Raw genomic sequence first — 21,327 nt, 5'->3', positions numbered from 1 at the left:
TCATGATATGGATCTGCTGGACTCTAAGCTTCATCACCTGCCACTTCTTTATCTCATTTCAGCCTTCCAACAATGCAGAGCTGTTTATTCTAACGTCATGCTGTTTTATGCGTCCATGTATTAGTATGACTCCTTCCTCTCTAGGATGTTTTTTTCTTACTCTTTATGAACTGTGTAATCATTCTTCAAAGCCCAGTTTCACAGTCCCCTCCCCAGGAAATATATCACAACCATCTCTGTTAGTCATTTCTCTTCTGTGCTATCTTACCTTGTGAATACATTAGTTGTTGCACTTTTACAATTTTTAAAAATCGTGTTTATTTTATTAGGGAGAGAGCTTCTAGAGGGCAGAGATTGTGCTTATCTCAGTGAAAAATGTTTGATTTTAATTTATGGTATGAATTAGGACTTGACAGGAGTCATTAGAACAGGTGAGGACATTTCAGACAAAGAGAATGGCATGTGCAGCAGCACGGAGGAAAGGGACATTTGAGGATTACTGTTCAGGATAGCAGAGGCAGGGTTGGGGTAGCAGTCACAGAAAATGAAATGAGAGCATTGAGTTGGATCCAGATTACAGAGGCCTTATTTTCCATGGGAACAAGTTTTTGTCTTGTTCTTGGCTTTAGCTTACTATGTATGAAGGATTTTAGTCATAGTAGCCGCAGCATCAGTTTCTGTTTTGGAACGATGTCTTTGCCAGTAGCCTGAAAGATGGGTTAGAATGAGAGCAGAACCAAAGCTAGCAAGACCATTTAAGAACTATTGTAGTACCCTGGTGACAGGTGATGAGGGACCAAAGTAATTAGTGGTGCAATAAAAGTAGAGAGTAAATGATGTGGAAACAAGGAGGTGACATTTGAACTGGATCTCTAAGCATGAATGAGAGTTCCACAGAAAATGAATGGAACAAGTAAAGGTCATGTAGAGGAAATAGACTGCAGAAATGCATTATGCTTAGGAATTGAGAATAGGGTATTTGGGAGTAGATGGGTGAGAGGGGTTGAGATGAACTGGAGCTATGTTGAGAAAGATTTTGTGTATCAGTCTAGTCGGTTTGGACTTGCCTTTGAAAGCGTTGGTTATGTAGGAATTTTTTCATAAAGGAAATAATGATGTCAGATCATGGTTAAAACAGTCACCAAAATCAAGTTCTTTACTTTAAAAGCAGGAAACTTAGAATTAATCACTGGGTGTATGTGGAATGAACCAAGATTACTTGAGCATCAAGGTGAATATATATATTAAAAACATGAGACATTTAGTATTTATATCCTTACTCAAATTGACATTATCTCATATAGTCTGTGAACTGGTCCATATCTTTGATAAATATGGTCTTTTGCTTGAGACTCTTAAAAGAAAAATAAAACTTTGTATAATGTAATAATTTCTGTATATTTATGTATTGATTATGTTGAGTAAACTATTTTCTAGTGGTATTAGAAAATTAATTTACTGGTAGTTTAAGATCTTTTCAGGGAAATGCAAAAGATTTTCTAATGTTTCTATTAACTTTAACATCATCTAGATTTAATAAGAAACCAAAGAGAGGAATACAGTACCTTCAAGAACAAGGGATGCTTGGCACTACATCTGAAGATATAGCCCAATTCTTACATCAAGAGGAAAGATTAGACTCAGTAAGAATACCATTTTTTTATTCTAACCTTTTCTGTAAAATTCCTTAATTACATAATGCTACATACTGTTTTCCCTTCAAAATGCCCTATGTATATAATAAAACTTAAAAAATAACCTAGGTATTCTTATTTTTGCTTTTTAATTTTCTAAACTCAAACGAATATCATTTTTTTAATAAACACATTTAGTGTGTTTAACTTTTTAGCTTCATGTTTGAAATAGTTAACCCTGTAGACAAAACCTGTGAATCTTACAGATTTTTCTACTTTTTAAATGTCTCTGTGGCAAATGTAGCATTTCATTAGGATATCCTTTTTTTAATCTTTTGTTCTTTAGACTCAAGTGGGTGAGTTCCTGGGAGATAATGATAAATTTAACAAAGAAGTCATGTATGCATATGTGGACCAACACGACTTTTCAGGAAAGGACTTTGTTTCAGCTCTTCGTATGTTTCTGGAAGGATTCCGTCTTCCAGGGGAAGCTCAGAAAATTGATCGATTGATGGAAAAATTTGCTGCGAGATACCTAGAATGCAACCAAGGGTAAGCAAGATTCAAATTCAGGCACTTATGGGTTGCCAGCTATCACTATGCTAGGGAACATCAGGAGATTCATTGTCTCCTGCTCTCAGAATTTAGATTGTCTCCAATTTAGAAGTGATGGATGTTTTCGTGAAAAAAATTGTAGTATGAGCTAAAACATAAATCCTGAAAGAGAAAAGTAAGGGGGTTTGATTTATTTAAATGCAAGTGTAAAACAATAAAAGTTTATAACATGATACATTTATTTTTTCAGACAAACCCTTTTTGCTAGTGCAGATACTGCTTATGTTTTGGCTTACTCAATTATCATGCTGACCACAGATCTTCACAGTCCACAGGTATGTGCTCCATGTAACAGATAGTACACATTAACTACGTTCTTTTGAATTCAGTAAGTAATAGTTGAAATTTTAATCTTATTTAGTGAAACTCGTCACCAAATGGGAGTATTTAATGCGGTGTAGTGTACAATTTACAAATGCAGTTTCTGGTAATAATTCTAATTAGACTTTTAGACATTTGCAAAATAAGTCTATATTTGTCCCATGATTGACAGCTATATAAAGCTTAAGATAAATTTTATCGTAAGAATATGCATATATTCTTCTGCCTATACTTAATACAACATGGAAAAACCCTGTATATAGGCATTTTTTCTTTGAAACATTTCAAACTTAACAGAGTGATTAGTATGGGAATCCTGCATGTGCCTATCAACCAGCTTCCAGTTACCGACTTATGGCCAGTCTTATTCAACTTTTATCCTTTCTCTCTCTCCCAGATCATTTTGAAGTAAATCCCAGGTATCATTTCATCTGTATTTATTTCAGTGTATATCTCTGAAAGACACACAGTCTATTTAAAAATAACCACAATACCATTACATCTAAAAATTAACAATAATTTTAAAGTATTAGATATCCAGGCAGTGTTCAAACTTTCATTTGTTTCTTAAAATTTGTAGTTCCTTCTTAAATACTAAGGTACTGTCACTTGATTTCTGATATCCATTAGCAAAAAAAAATTTATTTTTATAAGTTTTAGGTATTTCAGGCTTAGTTTCAAAAACATGCTTTGAGTATCTTTGGGGAAAATTATCTTCATAAATTTATCTATTTGCAAGAATTTCTTTGTACTTGTGGATAGGCATCTAATGATATCTATTATTCTTAGGAAGTGAAATAAACTATTACTAATCCAAGAGGTATTAGAAAAATTAAAATTTATTTAAAGGTTGAGATTAAATTTTGCAATATAGGGTGTGTGTGTGTGTGTGTGTTTGGAGATGTTTAAGGCAAGGCTTATATGGAAAATATGTATCAAATGTATGAATGGGAATTATATACAGAGTTACCTTCAACAGCTATGCATTTACCAGCGATTTACTTGATTTTATATAGACCTTTCTTAAAAAGTGATTTAATATTTTAGTCATTTAAAAATTGCCTTTTGTTATATTGCTGGGAGTATAGTTAAAGCAGCTCACTTTCCGGTTTTTATTATGCAGCATACTTTTTTCCTATTATAAGGCAGTCTACAGATACTGACCTATTTGGATAACTTCATATCACAGTTTTCTGTCTGGTGTTTTGGTCCAAACCAATATACTACCTCCATTTGTTTTTAGAATGTTATATTTTTAAAGAATTTGGTTCTGTAAATGAATTGTCAGTGTTCTGTGCATCTGTGTCACATGTACATTCTTGTGTAAGGTATTTTGAGGAAATACTGAAACTTCCTTCAATGTTCTTTCATAGGACCCAGATTGTTAAAAATTTCTGAACACATATCCGTTAGGAAACATCTTGAGAACAGTGTTCTGTCTTCGTGGCACTCGTTTGTGTTCATAGAGCATGTGCGTGGAATCCTGGTCTGGCAGTAGTTAACTGCACTGTGTCAGACTGCTGCTGGCTGACCTCGTGTCCTTATATGCAGCCTGCAGCCACAGAACAGCTTATAAGTTGCGGTGAAGGAAACTTCAATTAGAAAACTGAACTAGGGGTGCCTGGCTGGCTCTTGGTTAAGCATCTCTGTTTCAGCTCAGTTCATGATTTCACAGTTTTGTGAAGTTGAGCCCCACGTCGAGCTCTGTGCTGGCAGCGTGGAGTTTGCTTGGGATTCTCTCTCTCCCTCTGCCCCTCCCCCACCCGCACTGTCTCCATCTCTCTCGAATAAATATATAAACTTAAAAAAAAAAAAATTGAACCCATAATCATGACCCCATATGATTTGATTCAGGACCACATGAACTATAACAAATGACACCATTTTTAAAGAACACAGGTGACTTTAAAGGAATTCCTTAAAACTAATTCTTCTCATTCTTAGTTGTTTTTCAAAGTTAAAATATTTAAACAAGTCATTTATGTTCCTTTTTTACCTAGAATATTTATAGTTAGACCACCTTTTATATATTGTGTGAGTCAATGAATTTTTTAAAAATTTGAGGCATACTTAGAACACATTTAATTTTTAGTGTATATTAATCTACATTGTAATAAGGGATTTAAATACTAAAACTAAACACAGCTTAATTTAAGTGCATGAAAACAAAAGTCAAGAGTAGGGTGTTCCATAAAAGATAAGCAGGAAAAGGAAAAGTAGGATTATGTGTTATCCTACTTCCAGAATACCACTGTGTTCTGTTTGAGCAGTGTATTTTTATTTGGGGTACCTGAAATTAGTGTATTCCCTACTCCCACTTCCACCTCCCAACCCAGATGCACAAGCATAATATACAGCTACCTCAGATTTTTTACCAAGACTTCTTTTTGTCTCTGGTACAATACTAAAAACAACATGCCATGCTTAAGATTTCCAGGTAATGTTTCTCTTTTTTAGCCTCTTACTGACAGCACTTATATGGTCTTTTATTTTAGTAACCCTATGTCATTGTTAATTAGTATTTATCAGAACTTCAGGTGAAACTTCCTTCATTCGTTCGTTCGTTTGTTTATTTATTTTTGGTGCTGACTCAGATGAGGGTTTTTTGGTTTGTTTTTTTACTGTTTATTTTTGAGAGAGAGCGTGCATGTGCGCAAGTGCACAACTGGGGGAGGGGCAGAGAGAGGAGACACAGAATCCTAAGCAGGCTCCAGGCTCTGAGCTGTCAGCACAGAGCCCGATGCTGGGCTCAAACCCACCAACTGTGAGATCATGACCTGAGCCGAAGTTGGACGCTTAACCAGCTGAGCCACCCAGGTGCCCCAAGATGAGTTTTTAAAGTTAGGACTTGCTTGCTTTCTATGTGTCTTATAAATTTACAGGAAGAGCCTTATCTTTAGAATGCCTTAAATTCTTCATGGGAGATGGTAGGAATATATTTAATTAAATATGTGTGTGTGTGTATATATTTGTGTGTACATATATATATATTTAAATATATATATATACTGCATTTTGTAGGTAATAGTGTTTTTACAAATTGAAGGCCTGTAGCAACCCTGCATCAAGCAAGTCTATCAGCACCATTTTTCCAATGGCATTTGCTTATTTCATGGGTCTGTCACATTTTGGTGATTCTCACAATATATCAAACTTTTCTTTATTATTACATTTGTTACAGTGATCTGTGTTCAGTGATTATGACTTGTTGAAAGCTGAGATGATGGTTAGCATTTTTTAGCAATAAAGTATTTTTGAATTTAGATATGTACATTGTTTTTGTAAGACATAATGCTTGATAGACGATAGTATAGTGTAAGTATAACTTTTGTATGCACTAGGAAACCAAAAAATTAATTTGACTCACTTTATTGCAATATTCACTTTACTGCTGTAGTCTGGAACCAAACAAACACAGCCTGTAATTTCTCTGGGTTTTGTCCAGATAAAAACATTTTGGTTGTGCTAGTTCTCAACTTTGGTGACAGGGCTGCATCTTACAAATTACAAGCTTGTACTCCACAGATTGATGAAGGTATGCTGTAAGACATTCCTGGTCAGAGTACTCTTAACAAGACAAAATGTTCTGAGGACACTTGACCCAGATCACCTAACCTTCATTTACCACAATGAGTCAGTCAAAGAAACTGTTATCTGATTTAAATAAATTCGGCTATTACTTTGTATCCACTGTTATGTAAAATTAGCTTTTAAATCTTTACAACATATTTCTGCTCCCCCCCCCCCCCCCACTAAGATTTGAATCTTTTTGATACCATGCTTTTAATACTTGTCATGGTCCTTTTTTTTTAAAGACTCTAGCTAGAACTCTTAAACCTTGGGCAAAACCAAATAATTTCATTATTCGATTTCCCTGTTTCTTGTTACAAATTATATATGTGTACATCAGAGCAAGGTTAATAGCATATGCCAGGATAGGTCTTCTCTACATTACCTTCATTTTCGGTGACTTCCTTTTCTCATTTAAATATGTTTCACTGAATATTTGCCCTGTCCTGTCCTCAAAGTATTTATAAATTCTCTTCTAAAAGTATTCAAATTCTTAAAATAGGAGTTTTAGGAATTAAAATGGTTTTTCATTTCTAGGTTAAAAATAAAATGACAAAGGAACAATACATTAAGATGAATAGAGGTATCAATGACAGTAAAGACCTTCCTGAAGAGTATCTGTCAGCCATCTATAATGAGATAGCTGGAAAAAAGATATCAATGAAAGAAACAAAAGAACTAACAATCCCTACAAAATCAAGTAAACAAAGTAAGTATCCAAATCAACTGAATTCTGATTGTTCAGAGGAAAAATGCGGTTTGCTAAAAGTTTTTTTTCACTTGGTTTAGAGTAAGTCAGATACTACTCTAATGAAAAGTATTATACAGTTTGCTGATCTGATTTTATGTTTTTCCACATTCTGAATAAAGATAGCACTGACCAGTGATCAAAGAAAATGCTACATAATATTCATGATTTAGTGTGCATTTAATACATACTTGTCAATTAATGTGGTAGTAAATCTCAGCATGGATTAGGAGGTCAGTGAGACTGCTTAGGGAACCCCAACAGACAGACCTCAACTCTCAGTCTTTTCCTGCCTCCTCTACAAGCAACACAGTTCTGTCTTTTCATTTATTGTTACACATAAACAGAAACTGGAAGTAGGGGTGATTCAAGGAGATGCGGAAGGTTTAAGATTAAACTTCACATTATCTCCCTCTCTCCCGCCTCTGGCTGCCACCAGTCTGCTTTCTATTTCTATGGATTTACCTACTCTGGATATTTCATATAAATGGAATCACACCTTATGTGACCTTTTGTATCTGGTTTTTTAAGACTATATCTAATTAGTATTAATTGGTGGCATTTATTATTTTATAGTAAAATATCAAAGCATTCTTAAATGATTTATTTTTTAAATGCTAATAGTGTTTGTTGTTTCAGATGTAGCCAGTGAAAAACAAAGAAGACTTCTGTATAACTTAGAAATGGAACAGATGGCCAAGACAGCAAAAGCACTCATGGAAGCCGTGAGCCACGTTCAGGCACCTTTTACAAGTGCAACACATTTGGAGCATGTGAGGCCTATGTTTAAGGTAAGAGTTCTAATAACTTTTTTTTTTTTAATGTGTATTTATTTTAAGAGAGACAAATGTGCGAGAGAGGCATAGAGAGAGGAAGAGAGTAGAATACCAAGCAGGCTCCTCACTTTCAGGGCAGAGCCTGATGTGGGGCTCAGTCTCACCAACCATGAGATCATGACCTGCCGAAATCAAGAATCAGATGCTTAACTGACTAAGTCACCCAGGTGCCCCCAGAGTTACTAATAACTTTTGATTGCAGTATACATTTATGTACAGTTTTGTTCAGCATGTTTTTAAGTTAAGGAAATATAGTGATCTCTAGCCCATTAGTGAGGACCTGGAAGCAAAAGCAATGTTATTTACGATACAGCAAATAAAAATTTTTTCTTAAAGAGAATGAGAAAAAGTATACACTAATGGTAATTAATAAATGTTTGATCTTAAGAAATAAGAATAGAAAAATTTCAGAGAATGATCATTAATCCTTGGCCTGGTTTTCGTTAAATGACATCTATTTAATTAAGCCTTTGGAGTTACCTAAAATTTCTTGAGCTTCTGGCCCAGGATCTCCTATGTGGGTTCTGAGTACGCCTGGAGCACAGAGAGTAAAGTGGAGAACAAAACAAGCATTATTTACATTTATAGGTTGACCTAGTAAGAATGATACTACTGGTTCCTTACAATTTGATTGCCTATTCCTTCTTCATTTTCCTGTCCTATATTCCTACCCTTTCTCCAAATTGCAAAGTAAGCAGTGACTAAGGATTATAGGGAAGTAGAGAGTGTAGTCAAATTTGAAAAGGGAAAAGGGGTCAAGTACATTCCAGTTCGTGAGACAGTGTGGGAAGATTGCCTGTGGAAGCTGAAGATCATAATTTGAGTTCTTTTTTGGACATTAAGGACACATATGCATGGGCAGTAAAAGAGGACTGTAAGATTTCTGTGCTTTCTTTTAGCTCTCAAGTTTTATCATTCTACTCTTACTTCAAGGTGTATGGGATAACTTTATTTCTGAAACTTGATGAAGAATTAGAGGATGGGGTGCTAGGGAGGCAGTATTAAATAGTGGAGTATAAAAGATAAGTAGCCTTATCTTTGGAAATAATGTAGAAAATGATGTTAAAATATAAGAAACACTTTTTATGAAACAAATTGTATACACCAGCTTCTCGTTTTGTTTTAAATAATCTTACACTCTTCTTTTTCTTCTCAGATGTGTTTGGTTGGGGGGCAGGTGGAGAATGAAAAGAGCAGGAACCAGCCATAGTTCTATCACTCAGAAAAAACTTCTGTTAATATGTTTATATACTACTTTCTTTGAACAGTTGTGATCATACTATGTGCAGAATTTTATAGTCTGCTGTTTCTCACATAGTATTTCCCCATATCATTAAAAATTCTTCATAAATAGCTTTTATTATCTGTGCTCTAGATTAGTTCTAGTTTATGCAAACATCTTCTAAGCTAGAATTAAGAATCTTTCCTTTCACCAACACTTCTACTGCCATTAACCTCTCCAGACATCCTCATTTCTTACCTTTAATATTATAATGTCCTAACTAGTATTCTTATGTCTATTTTTGTGCTCCTCTTATCCATTTACAGAGGCCAGACTGATCATTTTAAAATACAAAATGAAATGTTGCCTTGTTAAGACCCTTCACTGACTTTGCATGATACATGATGAAATTAACGCACCCACAACATCCTCTGGCTCCACCTGCCTTTCCAGCCTCATTGCTAGATTTCTTGCTATGCTGCAGTCACACTAACATAACATCAGTTTCTAGAATGTCCTAAATTACTTTGTCTTCAGAACATTCTTACAAGCTGTGCCTTTTATGTAGAATGCTCTTTCCTTCTTTGCCCAAGTGGTTTCCACTTTAAATGTTACCTTCTCAGAGAGTTCTGCCCTGCTCTGCCCCTTCCAAATTTGGTCCTTTTAATAATGTGCTATACTTATCCTTTATTGTATTTTTAACAGTTGGTATTTATACATTGACTTATTTTAAAATTTAATATCTATCTCTTTACTAGACTTGAGGTAAGGGACTGTTCTGTTTACTTTTCCCAATATCTTGCACAATTCCTAGCTTGTAGTAAGTGCTCAATAAACAAGCATTGACTGGGTAGAGGAATGAATGAGAGGTTTCTAGGATGTGATATATTAAGGGATATAAATATTAAGTATCTTTTTACATACTGCCAAATTGTAGTTTACAAAGGATTACATAGTTATGAATGAATAATTGCAATGTCCCCTGGATATTATTTAGGGGTAGTTTGATAGGAGAAGTCATTGTCTTTAATTCCTGGTGGAATTAAACATATTTTTCACTGGCTTTAGAACCATTTATACTTCTTGTATAAAATATTACACAGGTTTCTGAATAGATGTGCTGTTTCTTTACTTACAATAGAATGTGTAATTTATTACTTCCATGTGGTACTTCATATTTTAAAAGTATTGCACCTCATGTGCTTCCTAAAGCATCTCTCTATAGTGGCAGTCCAGGTATTGAAGAGGACGATAGTGAGGTTCAGAGAGGCAAAGCTAGGACTAGAAATTAGGTACTAAGGTTTATGTTCCTTTGTTTAGGGATTATATACTTCTAAACTTTCTGATGTTACAAACACAGCTTTGGGTAATCCTGTTTTCTTTAATAATCTTAAAAACTTTTTAGATCTTGGGGTGTCTGGGTGGCTCAGTCAGTTGAGCATCCAGCTCTTGATTTTGGCTCAGGTCATGGTCCCAGGGTCATGAGATTGAGCCCCCCATCATGCTCTGTGCTGAGTATGGAGCCTACTTGAGATTCTCTTTCTCTCTCCCTCAGCCCCTCTCCCCCACTCACATACTCTTTCTCTCACTCTCTCTAAATAAATATATATATTTTTTTAAACATTTATTTATTTTTGAGACAGAGAGAGACAGAGCATGAACGGGGGAGGGTCAGAGTGAGGGAGACACAGAATCTGAAACAGGCTCCAGGCCCTGAGCTGTCAGCACAGAGCCCGACGCGGGGCTCGAACTCACGGACCGCGAGATCATGACCTGAGCCGAAGTCGGCCACTTAACCAACTGAGCCACCCAGGCACCCCTAAATAAATATTTTTTTAATTAAAAAAAATTTTTTTAAACAAAAACTTCTTAGATCTTTTGAAAATTCCAGTTGTCATGTAAATCTTTTTCATCTCTATGGTTATATAGTTTTGCTTCATTAGAACTTATTAAAAGCAACAAATATTCACATTAGACATACATGTTTTGATATTAGAATTTTCAGTAGTCCAAAGGTAGTCCTTTTTTGTTTATTTTACATTACAGTTTTACTAGGTATTGAGTGTTACTAGTAAAATTTAGTGTTTGTTGGTTTTCACAGTCTATAATGAAATATTTTATTGAACTATATTTTTAAAGTATTGCCCAACTAGGAACCAGAGATATCACTGATGTTTCAATGTAAAATATTTGACTACAAAAAAAGTAAGTCTAAATGGTGTCCAGGGAGCAGGTTAAAAGAAAGAAGAGTAATGTACTTGTTGCAAGGAGAAAATGACTGAAAGGATCTGCTTAGAAATAAACAGTCTGTGAATTGCTGCAGGCGACAAAGCTTGTAGAGAGAGAGAGGTTCTGAAGGTAAAGTTAAAACTAATACCATTTCTGGATATTGGCAATTCCCGTTGATGTGAATAATTTATAGATGCTGTGCTTAAAATATGTCTAAGGTCCTTCTACTGAATTTATAGTCCTGCTGTACCACTTATTGAGGCCCAGGCAACATTGCATAGTTTTTCTCCTTTGTCCAAGAAAGCTGTCCAAAAAATATGCCCAGGAACTCATTGGTGTTTTTTCCCCAGAACTTCATCAAATCATTTATTTTCTGAAGCTTTGAGAAATATTAATGTAGTCCTATCATAAAATTTAATTATCACTTGATGTTCATGATACGCCTTAAATTTTTAATTTTTCTAGTTGGCTTGGACACCTTTTCTGGCTGCATTTAGTGTGGGTCTGCAAGATTGTGATGATACTGAAGTAGCCTCTCTTTGCCTGGAAGGTATAAGATGCGCAATCAGAATTGCATGCATTTTCAACATTCAGGTAACAAAGAATTTCACCTTTGTAGCCATTCCGGGAAACATAAATTACTTATGTCATGACTATAGTTGCAATTATTTTTTTATGTCTGACTTACTAAAAAGTAATTTCAAGTTTATGATGGAATTTAAATGAATCGTAATGTTTAAGTTTACAAGAAGCTGTGACAGAAGGAGTAGTTCTATATTGATGTGTCTGGAATTCATCAAAATAACTTCGGTTTGCAGTTTTTTTCTCTATACAATATTAGCTATATACAAAGTTCCTAAGACTTTGAATTTCTATATGTTAATTTGAATATATTATTTAAATATGTTGCATGTTCACACTTATTGAATCATATTTTTTCATATTTATGTTTTTATATATTTCATTTAAGCCTAAGAAAAGTTGTCTTAACAGGAACCAAGTATCTAGTACTTGTTTTTCATGAGGACAGGCCCCTCTAGTAATTTATATACTTTGATAATAAATTGTAGCCAACGCTTGCTTTTTTTTTTTTAAACCCATTTCACATTTAATTATGAATGTTGTGTCTTAAAAAGCACAGCCTAGCTGTAGAGAAAGAATGGGCAAATTTATAAACCTGGTTTCTGCTAGTCTACACAGTACTTGACACATAAGTACTCAATGAATATTTGTTTTACTGTATGAATTCATTTGTCATCACTAAAATCTCATCTTGATTTGACATCCCATCTCCATCTCTAATTGCCTTTAGATTTTAGAAATTCATCCTTTCTACTTCATTTATCATCTTAAAAAAAACAACACTGTAGTTTGAGGCATGTGATTTGTCAGTTAAAACTTACTAAATAACCATGTGAGTGTACTTTTTTCTTTTTTATAGCTGGAAAGAGATGCATATGTCCAAGCACTAGCAAGATTTACCTTACTTACAGTGAGTTCTGGTATTACTGAAATGAAACAGAAGAACATTGACACAATAAAAACACTTATCACAGTGGCTCATACAGATGGAAATTATTTAGGAAATTCATGGCATGAGGTATAAGCACTTTATTTTCAAGTTTGCAATTTGGTTTATAAAATAATTTAATGTTAAATATTCTGGCAAGTTTAAGTGTTTAGGGAACCATTAATTTAGTACATTCAGGATAAGTTTATTTAGCTTTTTATAATGATTTATAATATTGCCTATATTTAAATCCTGGCTGCATATATTTAAGTATTTTTGCAAACATTTTTAACATGGAATTTTAAAAAGTTTTTTTGTTGTTGTAATGAAGATTCTGAAGTGCATCAGTCAGTTGGAGCTTGCACAACTTATAGGAACTGGAGTGAAACCTCGATACATTTCTGGAACAGTACGGGGCAGAGAAGGATCTCTTACTGGAACAAAAGATCAGACTCCTGATGAATTTGTGGGTCTGGGGCTAGGTGAGATAATTTTTTAAACTATTTTTATGAAGTATCAAAAATTATTAACTTGTTCAATATAAGTAACTTTATTATAGCAGTGAAATGTAATTAGAGGGACATGGTGAAATGCCCTTTGGCTAACCTTTTGAGGAAAACCAAGAAAAGCATGTGGAGAACTAAGCCATTTTTGCCTGGTCTAGTTTGCAACATAAGTGACCAGACCCTTAGTCTTAATCTCAGAGTTGGGGGTAGTAAGAGAAAGGTGCAGTTTCAAATGACCTGTTTTTTAAGACTAAGCAGGTCACTTAAACGAGTGAAGGCTTGTATAAGATGATAAATACTTGGGGCAACTGAAGAAAGAAAGCATTCATATCATATTTTTTAAAGGCACTATGCAGACCTAACCAAACTCATATTGGTATGGAAACTTTCCCATGGTTCCTTGTGAGCTATGTGTGGCCAAGAACTTCCAGGTTTAACCCAATAGAACAAAGGAAAATATTAGTGAGAATGGCTACAGAAGAACCAATGACAGTATATATTTTAGTCATAAATGGAAAGAGTTCCACCAGGGAAGAAGCAACATTTAGACTGTCTTTGACTTTGAACACTATATTTTGGGGTGTGAATTCATTTATATTTTTTCCTTACTGTGTGCAAGTTACTTTAACTCTCTGAGCTTCAGTTTCCACTTGTGGAAACTAATGGCAATATCTATTTACAGAGTTGTTAGGATTAAATAAGATTATGTATAAATGGACTTAGCACAGTGGCTGGTATATTAATGGTTTCTGGATTGTTCTTTATCCATTTTCCCCATCCTACTTCCATCTAAGAAATCTAGAGATCCAACTTAAAGAGAGCAGGAGAGAATACACCTGAGATCTAGGAATATTTACCTTTTAAGGTTTTGTACTGTAGCACTGTATATTTGGATGTTGTCTTTTTGACTTTTAATGAATTCTTGTTGCTCTCAGTAAAAATTCTTAAGAAATCCAAAAGAACTTCAGGTTTGAAAAAATGATCCATAGGGAAAGAAGAAACACCAGGACCATGTTGTGGCTTCAAGTTGGGCTGGGGACATTAGTTCCCAGCGATATTTCAACTGTGGGAGCCAGCAGTGCAGTTCTGCTACCCTAGTTGTATCTTAGATCCTGTGGTTCTGGGAGGTGAAGGTATAGATCTAATAACTTAGTGACCCAGCAGCAGGATTTAGAACTACCTGAGCACCTTCATGTAACCTGGAATCCTGAAATACAGATGGAGGCTGTTTACCAACAAGTGAAATGAATGTGGACCGATTGATTCAGTAACTTTTGAATGGCTTTTATTTTTGATTGATTGATTGATTGATTGATTGAAAAAACCTTTGGAATGTAGGAAGGCTAAAATAATGACAGGTGCAAATTGCCAGGGCTTAATTGTGGCAAGTAACAACAGTAGGTTACATTAAAAATAAAACACCAGTGGAGTATTTTAACTTCTAAAAGTTTTAGTCAAACAAGATAAATAATGATACTTATTGATCATGTTTCCTAGTATACTTAAAAATGAATTAAAATTAATTTGATCACTGTTGTTCTGCTACTTAAGTTGTACAGATATGAGATGACCTTCCTTTCACTTCAGGAAAAGGGAATTTACATAAAAATAAACATTCATTGGTTCTGGAAATGAAATAAAAATTTTGGGCTTCCAAGCCATACTCTTCAAGCAACTAGCCATAGTCTTCCAGCTGTCTTTCATGCTTTATCTGTTTTTCTTCTTGGGCTGCTCCATTCTCCACTCATTCCTGATTGGTTAGCTCTCTCATTTTGGAGTCTGCATCCTAGAGGGATCCATTGTGTTGACTTGGCTTCTGTTGGGCAGAGTCCTCCCTTCAGGCCATCTCATTGGTTATCAACTAGCCCAATGTGGCAGATTTCCACCCCTGTCCATCTGTGCCCTGTCACTAACTCAGGCAAGAGATGTTTTCTCCAACAGGACACTGTAGTCAGAATTTAAGCTAGAAGAGGATGTAGTACAGACATTTGAGCAGGTTTTATCTATCGATCAATCAATGTATCTATATTTTTTAAAATAAATTAGTATCCTCTTTTATATTCCATGTAACCACATTAACTGGGCTGAGTATATGTTAATCTGATTTTCTAACTGATATGCTATAAGTCTGTACTTCATCCTTTTTGGAAACATGAAACTGAGTTACTAAGTTACTTAGTTACTAAGAGTACATAGCATATGGGGGCACCATATGCATCCAGTTAGCAACTCTTGATTTCGGCTCAGGTAAACGATCTCATGGTTTCGTGAGTTCAAGCTCCATGTTGGGCTCTCTGCACTCACTGCGGGGAACCTGCCTGGGATTCTCTCCCTCTTTCTCTGCCCCTCCCTGCTCACAGTCTCTCTGTCTCTCCCTAGATAGATAGATAGGTAGATAGACAGATAGGTAGATAATTGTGTATATAATAAAGAGTACATAGCATATGATTATTAGAATTATATGCATACTGTTCTTTTAAGGTGTATATCAAAGTTTAAAAATTCACTGGGGGGGCACCTGGGTGGCTCAGTTGATTAACTGTCCAACTTCAGCTCAGGTCATGATCTCATGGTTCATGAGTTTGAGCCCTGCGTGGGGCTGTACGCTGACAGCTCAGAGCGTGGGGCTGTACGCTGACAGCTCAGAGCGTGGAGCCTGCTTTGGATTCTGTATCTCCCTCTCTCTCTCTGCCCCTCCCCCCACTCACACTTTGTCTCTGTCTCTCTCTCAAATAAACATTAAAAAAAATTTTTTTTTTAATTCATTGTCTTGGTCTTATAAATCTTAGGTAAGTATTCACAACACCTACCTCTTTGTTCTTAGTTAATCTGAATATTTTTGCTTTTGAGCAATTTGGTAAAGCTGAAACTATTAGCCTGTTATGTTACGGTGTCATACAGATCTTTGATTTCACGTGTTTCTGAAATAGGTTCTTTGGATTGCTAAACATTTTATATATATTTTTTACTCCTCTAAATATGTTTATTATTAATGACTACAGTTTACCATGTAATAATAAAAGCTCTTAAATATAAAAATAAAAGCTTTCCAGAAAGGACGTGAAAGCTATGTGGTGATTGGCATTATTTTTTCCCATAGATTTTTCTTTGTGGAATTCCTATAACGTGATCGCGTGCTTCAAGTGTTGCTTGACACTGTCTCCCTAATCACCCCAATTCTCTGTCACTTATTTCAGGCTTTGATCCTTGTTCATTTGTATTATAGAAATAGACTTAGTCTTTCTAGCTCCATTATCTTTTCCTGTTTCACTGTGTTCTACAGATACTACCAGAATTATTTTTTAGAAAATAGATTTGATCATGTGAGTCTTCTGAAAGGTCTGTTCCTTATTTTCAATGGCAGTACATTAAACATGGCAGTCAAGTGTTCTTCACATTCTAATTTTAGTTTATCTTTCTCTCCCTTTTCTTGTCCCCTGCCAGATCCTCAACTTATGCAAGTGTGTTAAAACATGGTATTTACTTGCATCCTTCCAGAGTATATGCTGCTCCTTGTACCTAAATTACTTTTCCTTCTGCCTCCTTTCCTATGTGATCATCTTTCTAGGTGCAACTTGATTTAATAGATCATCATATGTGAAGGCTTTCTATGAGCTAACATCCCTGTTCTCCCTTCTTCTATTAAAATTAGTTCTCTTTAGTAAAACTTGTATTATATGTCATTAGTTTATCTCAGCCATGAAGTAATTATTACATTTTACTAAAGTTGGTTATAAGTCTGTGTTTCCTGGTAAATTATAAAATAAACTCTGTGAGGACAAGGATCACGTCTTTTTCATTGTTCATTTCCTGAAAGAAAATTTGAGTTTGGTGGCTTTAAATAATATCATCTATTATGGTTGTATTCATAAAGGCATTTATTAAGTGTGTGGTCATTTGAGTCAACAAATATTTAACATCTGCTTTGGACTTAATATTGAGGAAGGTAGAGAAGTAACCAAAAAAAAAAAAAAAAAAAAAAATGTGTAACTTGGTTTCTTGCCTTAGGTAACTTCCTATTGTGCTGAGAAGGCAACATTAACACATGTATAGTAATTTATGTGAAACTTAATGGAAAAAATTCCTGATTTGACTATTATTTATTTAAGTAAATGCTTAGTTCAGAGGAACAATGGGATGGAATCCTTCCTGAAAACTCAAATTGGGTTTTAGTAGATAAGTTTTAGATAGTCAAGGGATGGCCTGAACAGAGACATATAATGGCTAGAATGTTGAAGGGCAGTGCCTTAAATGTTAGGCTTAAAAAATTTATGCTTTATCCTGCAAGTAATAGTAAGCAAAATGAATGTAATGATTTAGAAAAGTTAACCTGATAGGAGACTGAGAGAGAGGTTGAAGAGGGGAAAAATTAGCAGCAGGGAAAGCAGTCAGTAAACTGTGTCTATAATCTGGGCCTGAAATTATAAGGGCCTAAACTGAGTAGGAATGAAAATGAAGAAATGATACCAAAAACAGGTCAAAAGAAAGATTTAGTAACTGGTGGAGGAAGGGAAAGGTATCCAAGGTGATGGAGAGGTTAAGAGTTTGGAAGTTGGGGAAATTGTTCTGCTGTCCAACATGTGGGACCAGCTTTTGAGGGAAAGAAAAATAATTCTTTTGAATAAGGGGATGTTAGAAAATACAGGTATAATTTCCAATAAGCATCTGTAAATAGAGGACTGGAGATTAAATGACAGGGAGATCCAATCATATGGCATTGGGAATCAACCTAAGAAGATAACATTGGGAGTGCAGTTAGTGTTATTTCTTCAACATTAAGGGAAATTGTGCCTAGTATGATTAATTTTGTGATCTAAATTCTCAGTGCCCTTAATTTGTTGATCTTTGCAAGCACAATTTGTCTTTATAACCATCCATGTCTGTATGCCACTTAGTATAGCTAATTAAGCACATTTGGCTTTGATATAGGTCCCTGAGGCCAAATAGGTCACTATTCACCAAAAGCTTTATTTCTCTCATTAGGAAAATAACTGATTTCAGAAATATGTTTTAGAACTGTAGGTGTATTCTTCCACTGAATTATTTTCAAGCTGAAATGACTCTCTTTTTATGTGTGGTAGTTGGAGGAAATGTGGACTGGAAGCAGATAGCAAGTATTCAGGAATCCATTGGAGAAACCAGTTCTCAAAGTGTTGTTGTTGCTGTAGATAGGTAAGGTATTTATTTTATTCCCTTTTTGAATGAATACAATTATTATTCTGTAGCATTTAGATATATTTTGCTCAGTAGTAGTAAAAAAAAAAAAAAAAACAAAACACTATTGCCAGAATAACTTTCCTGAAGCAATTAAGACTGTATTGTGATATATTGCAATTTACATGATGAAATACCTATAATTTTTCTCTAGATCATGGAATATAGGAAGGAGATAAACAATATGAAAATTCAACTTAAAATAAATATTAGTGGGCATTAGGGAAATGGTAATCTTGATGAAAAAGAACACATTTTATGTCTTTTATAGAAAACTAATTGCTCTTACTATCCCTGTGTGAAAATGGAATGTAAAGTGTCTTCAAGTCCTATTTGATATGACTGCATTATGAATAAATGAAGGATTTGGTGTGGCAATTCTCATTGCAGACTTCTTTGGAAAGGACTTTGGAATTTGTATATTGTATACACTATCAAGTATTCCTCATATTTAGTTTGTTTTCTAACAGTAAACCCATACTAAATGTTCTTTTGAAGGTTAGGTTTTTCTAGGTGAGTGCCCAAATATTTGAAACTTAACATTTTATATCACTGATACTTAAATTTTTTTTATTGCTTCTGATGAAACTTTAAAAAATAGAACATGTATTTTTTTTTCTTGGTGCTTGGAAACTTACACTAATCCATTATTTTACTTCAGATAAAACATTTTGCTCTAAGTACAGACTGAACTAGGGTGTTCAGTGGCTACTGACCTTGGAAAACATTCCAAATATTCCTTGCAACTTTTTCCTTGAAAAAGAACTCTGTAATGTCTGTTTGCTGACCTTTTTTTTTTTAGGGGAAGGAGGTCATTTACCTTTACCTTGTGAAGGCTGAAGAAAGATTGTGTATCATCTGACATGTACTGTGTAACTTGAAGGCTTAACAACGTGCTTGGCACTTTGCAAAGTGCTTTACATGTATTATTTCATTTAATCCTTCCAGTAACCTCATGAGATGAGTAGTAGTAGTAGTGTCGTTAATTTACAAATGAGGAAACGGAGACAGAGGGGGATCAAATAACTTGCTCATCCCCACAGTTAATCTTGTCTTGATTATTATTGTGATAACCGTTTCATCCACAGAGAATTTGAGGAGTGGTGCCAGGACATACGTTCAGGCAGCTTATCTCTTGAGTGTACGCTCTTATCCTCTCCACCTCTCTGCCTGCATGTACAACTGTAGAACAGTGTAATGTCTCCCCTTCTGCCATCACGGTAGCTTTTTTCCAAATTATTTTCTGGACTTGCAAAAAATCCTCTTCACTATCATTATGAGAATCTCTTCAGGCAAGAGTCAACATTTTACCTATTTGTTTCCATAGTATATTTTATATGACCATACCAAGTTCTAATTTACCTATACATCCACTGTTTGTTGCAGGGAGACATGTCTCTCATTTGAACAAATGATATGCCTCTCCATTTTAAGAATTTAAGTATATTTTAGAGGATTCTTAACACAAATTCTATTAGTACTTTGTTGTCTCAAATTCATCATTGCCAGATAACTTCTATGACCATAAATCCAGTGTCCAACTTTATACAGAACCTCAATATTGAAATTTTAGCTCATAGAGAAAGCATTAAAAGTGACGTCTTTGATTTTATTATAAGATTATATTCTTATTTGGTGCCTTTCACTTTCTCATTAAATTTCTTCTGTTTCTGAATATATGAGTTTATTTTCACATGTAATATCCTGACTCTAATTCATAAGCCAAGTCATTTAGATAACCTAGATATTCAAGACAGTGATGCAAATATTGTCAGGCATCACCCTGGAAAGTTCTCTACTTGTCCTGAAAAAAGTAATTTTCTTGTCCTTAGGCCTGTTGTTATGAATAATCTGTTATGACAAGTAAAGAAGTAAACATGAATAATCAAAGTAGCTCTTTTTTGCTTAATTATGTATAGCTTCTGTTTCTTAACAGAAAACGTATATGATTCTATTAAAAGCTGTAAGATGGGTATCTGAATTCCACAAAGCTTCAGAATAACATTCCTTCCAAGGTCTCTAATTTTTTCATGTGGAAGAGACAAAGGACACCCTTTGGAAGGACATGCCCTGGGGCATGCGTGTTCCCCTAATATAAAAGGAACCAGGGGCGTATAGGCAAATACTCTTGCTATGGTAAGCAAGAAGCGGGATCAAAGCTGCGGAGTCTGTCACACTAAAACACTGACTTCCAAACTACCTCTTGGAATGCATTTTTGCCTTTTGGAGCGTCACAATGGAGACCGATTAATTTATTATTTAAAATGAAAGTTGTCCCGTTCAACCTCAGACATCTCCATTAAAAATCTGTGATTTGTGTTAGCTCTTTGTAACTTGGGCTTTGAATATGATGGAACAAATAATATATGTAAAATTGTTTCATTCTATTAAAATTTCTCCTACATAAAAAATAAAAAGTGAAAGTATTAAGATGATAAAATTTTCTCCACTTTTGTTTTAGGAATCCCAAACCATTAGAATTTAGGAGAATATGGGCTGTTTAATCTACAGTACCTGATCCTTAGGATTTGCTAGGGTAGAATTTGCTAGACATTGCTAAACTAGACCAGGTTAGTAAGTATTACTAACCTGTGCAGGAATAGGTTTTGTCCAGGAATGATTTACTGCCAAAAGTGAAAAAACAGTACCATAGTTTTTGTTTTTATTAACTTTAAGCACACCAAATATAGCTTTATACTGGCCCATCTCACACTTTGGAACATTCTGTCACCTATCAGAAAATACATGTAGCTCATCCCCAACTGTATTTGCTCACAAGCGTCTTCCAGTTAGGTCTAAGAAATAAGTGTTACCTCTGATATTTTCACTGTGAAAACTTTTTACATAATACAGTAATTTAGTCTGCTTCTTTAGTGCATACAGTTTAACATGTATGTGATTCAGAATCTGCAGCTTTTGTCC

General features: G+C 34.7%; 1 protein-coding gene across 2 annotated transcripts in view; it reads left to right on the top strand.

The window, feature by feature from the left end:
• ARFGEF1 (ADP ribosylation factor guanine nucleotide exchange factor 1) overlaps positions 1 to 21,327 on the top strand; it is a 148,659-nt gene that overhangs the window by 95,247 nt on the left and 32,085 nt on the right. For both annotated transcript variants that reach the window (XM_042923790.1, XM_042923791.1), the window contains 9 exons: positions 1,532 to 1,643; positions 1,981 to 2,186; positions 2,440 to 2,524; positions 6,678 to 6,849; positions 7,528 to 7,679; positions 11,641 to 11,769; positions 12,617 to 12,775; positions 13,017 to 13,167; positions 18,273 to 18,363. In XM_042923790.1, the coding sequence (XP_042779724.1) occupies positions 1,532 to 1,643; positions 1,981 to 2,186; positions 2,440 to 2,524; positions 6,678 to 6,849; positions 7,528 to 7,679; positions 11,641 to 11,769; positions 12,617 to 12,775; positions 13,017 to 13,167; positions 18,273 to 18,363 (1,257 nt within the window). The remainder of the gene's footprint in view (positions 1 to 1,531; positions 1,644 to 1,980; positions 2,187 to 2,439; positions 2,525 to 6,677; positions 6,850 to 7,527; positions 7,680 to 11,640; positions 11,770 to 12,616; positions 12,776 to 13,016; positions 13,168 to 18,272; positions 18,364 to 21,327) is intronic.

Source organism: Panthera leo, chromosome F2, assembly GCF_018350215.1.
Source record: "Panthera leo isolate Ple1 chromosome F2, P.leo_Ple1_pat1.1, whole genome shotgun sequence".
NCBI lineage: Eukaryota > Metazoa > Chordata > Mammalia > Carnivora > Felidae > Panthera > Panthera leo.
The sequence above is the reverse complement of the archived record's forward strand: the minus strand, read 5'-3'. Positions and strand labels throughout refer to the sequence as shown.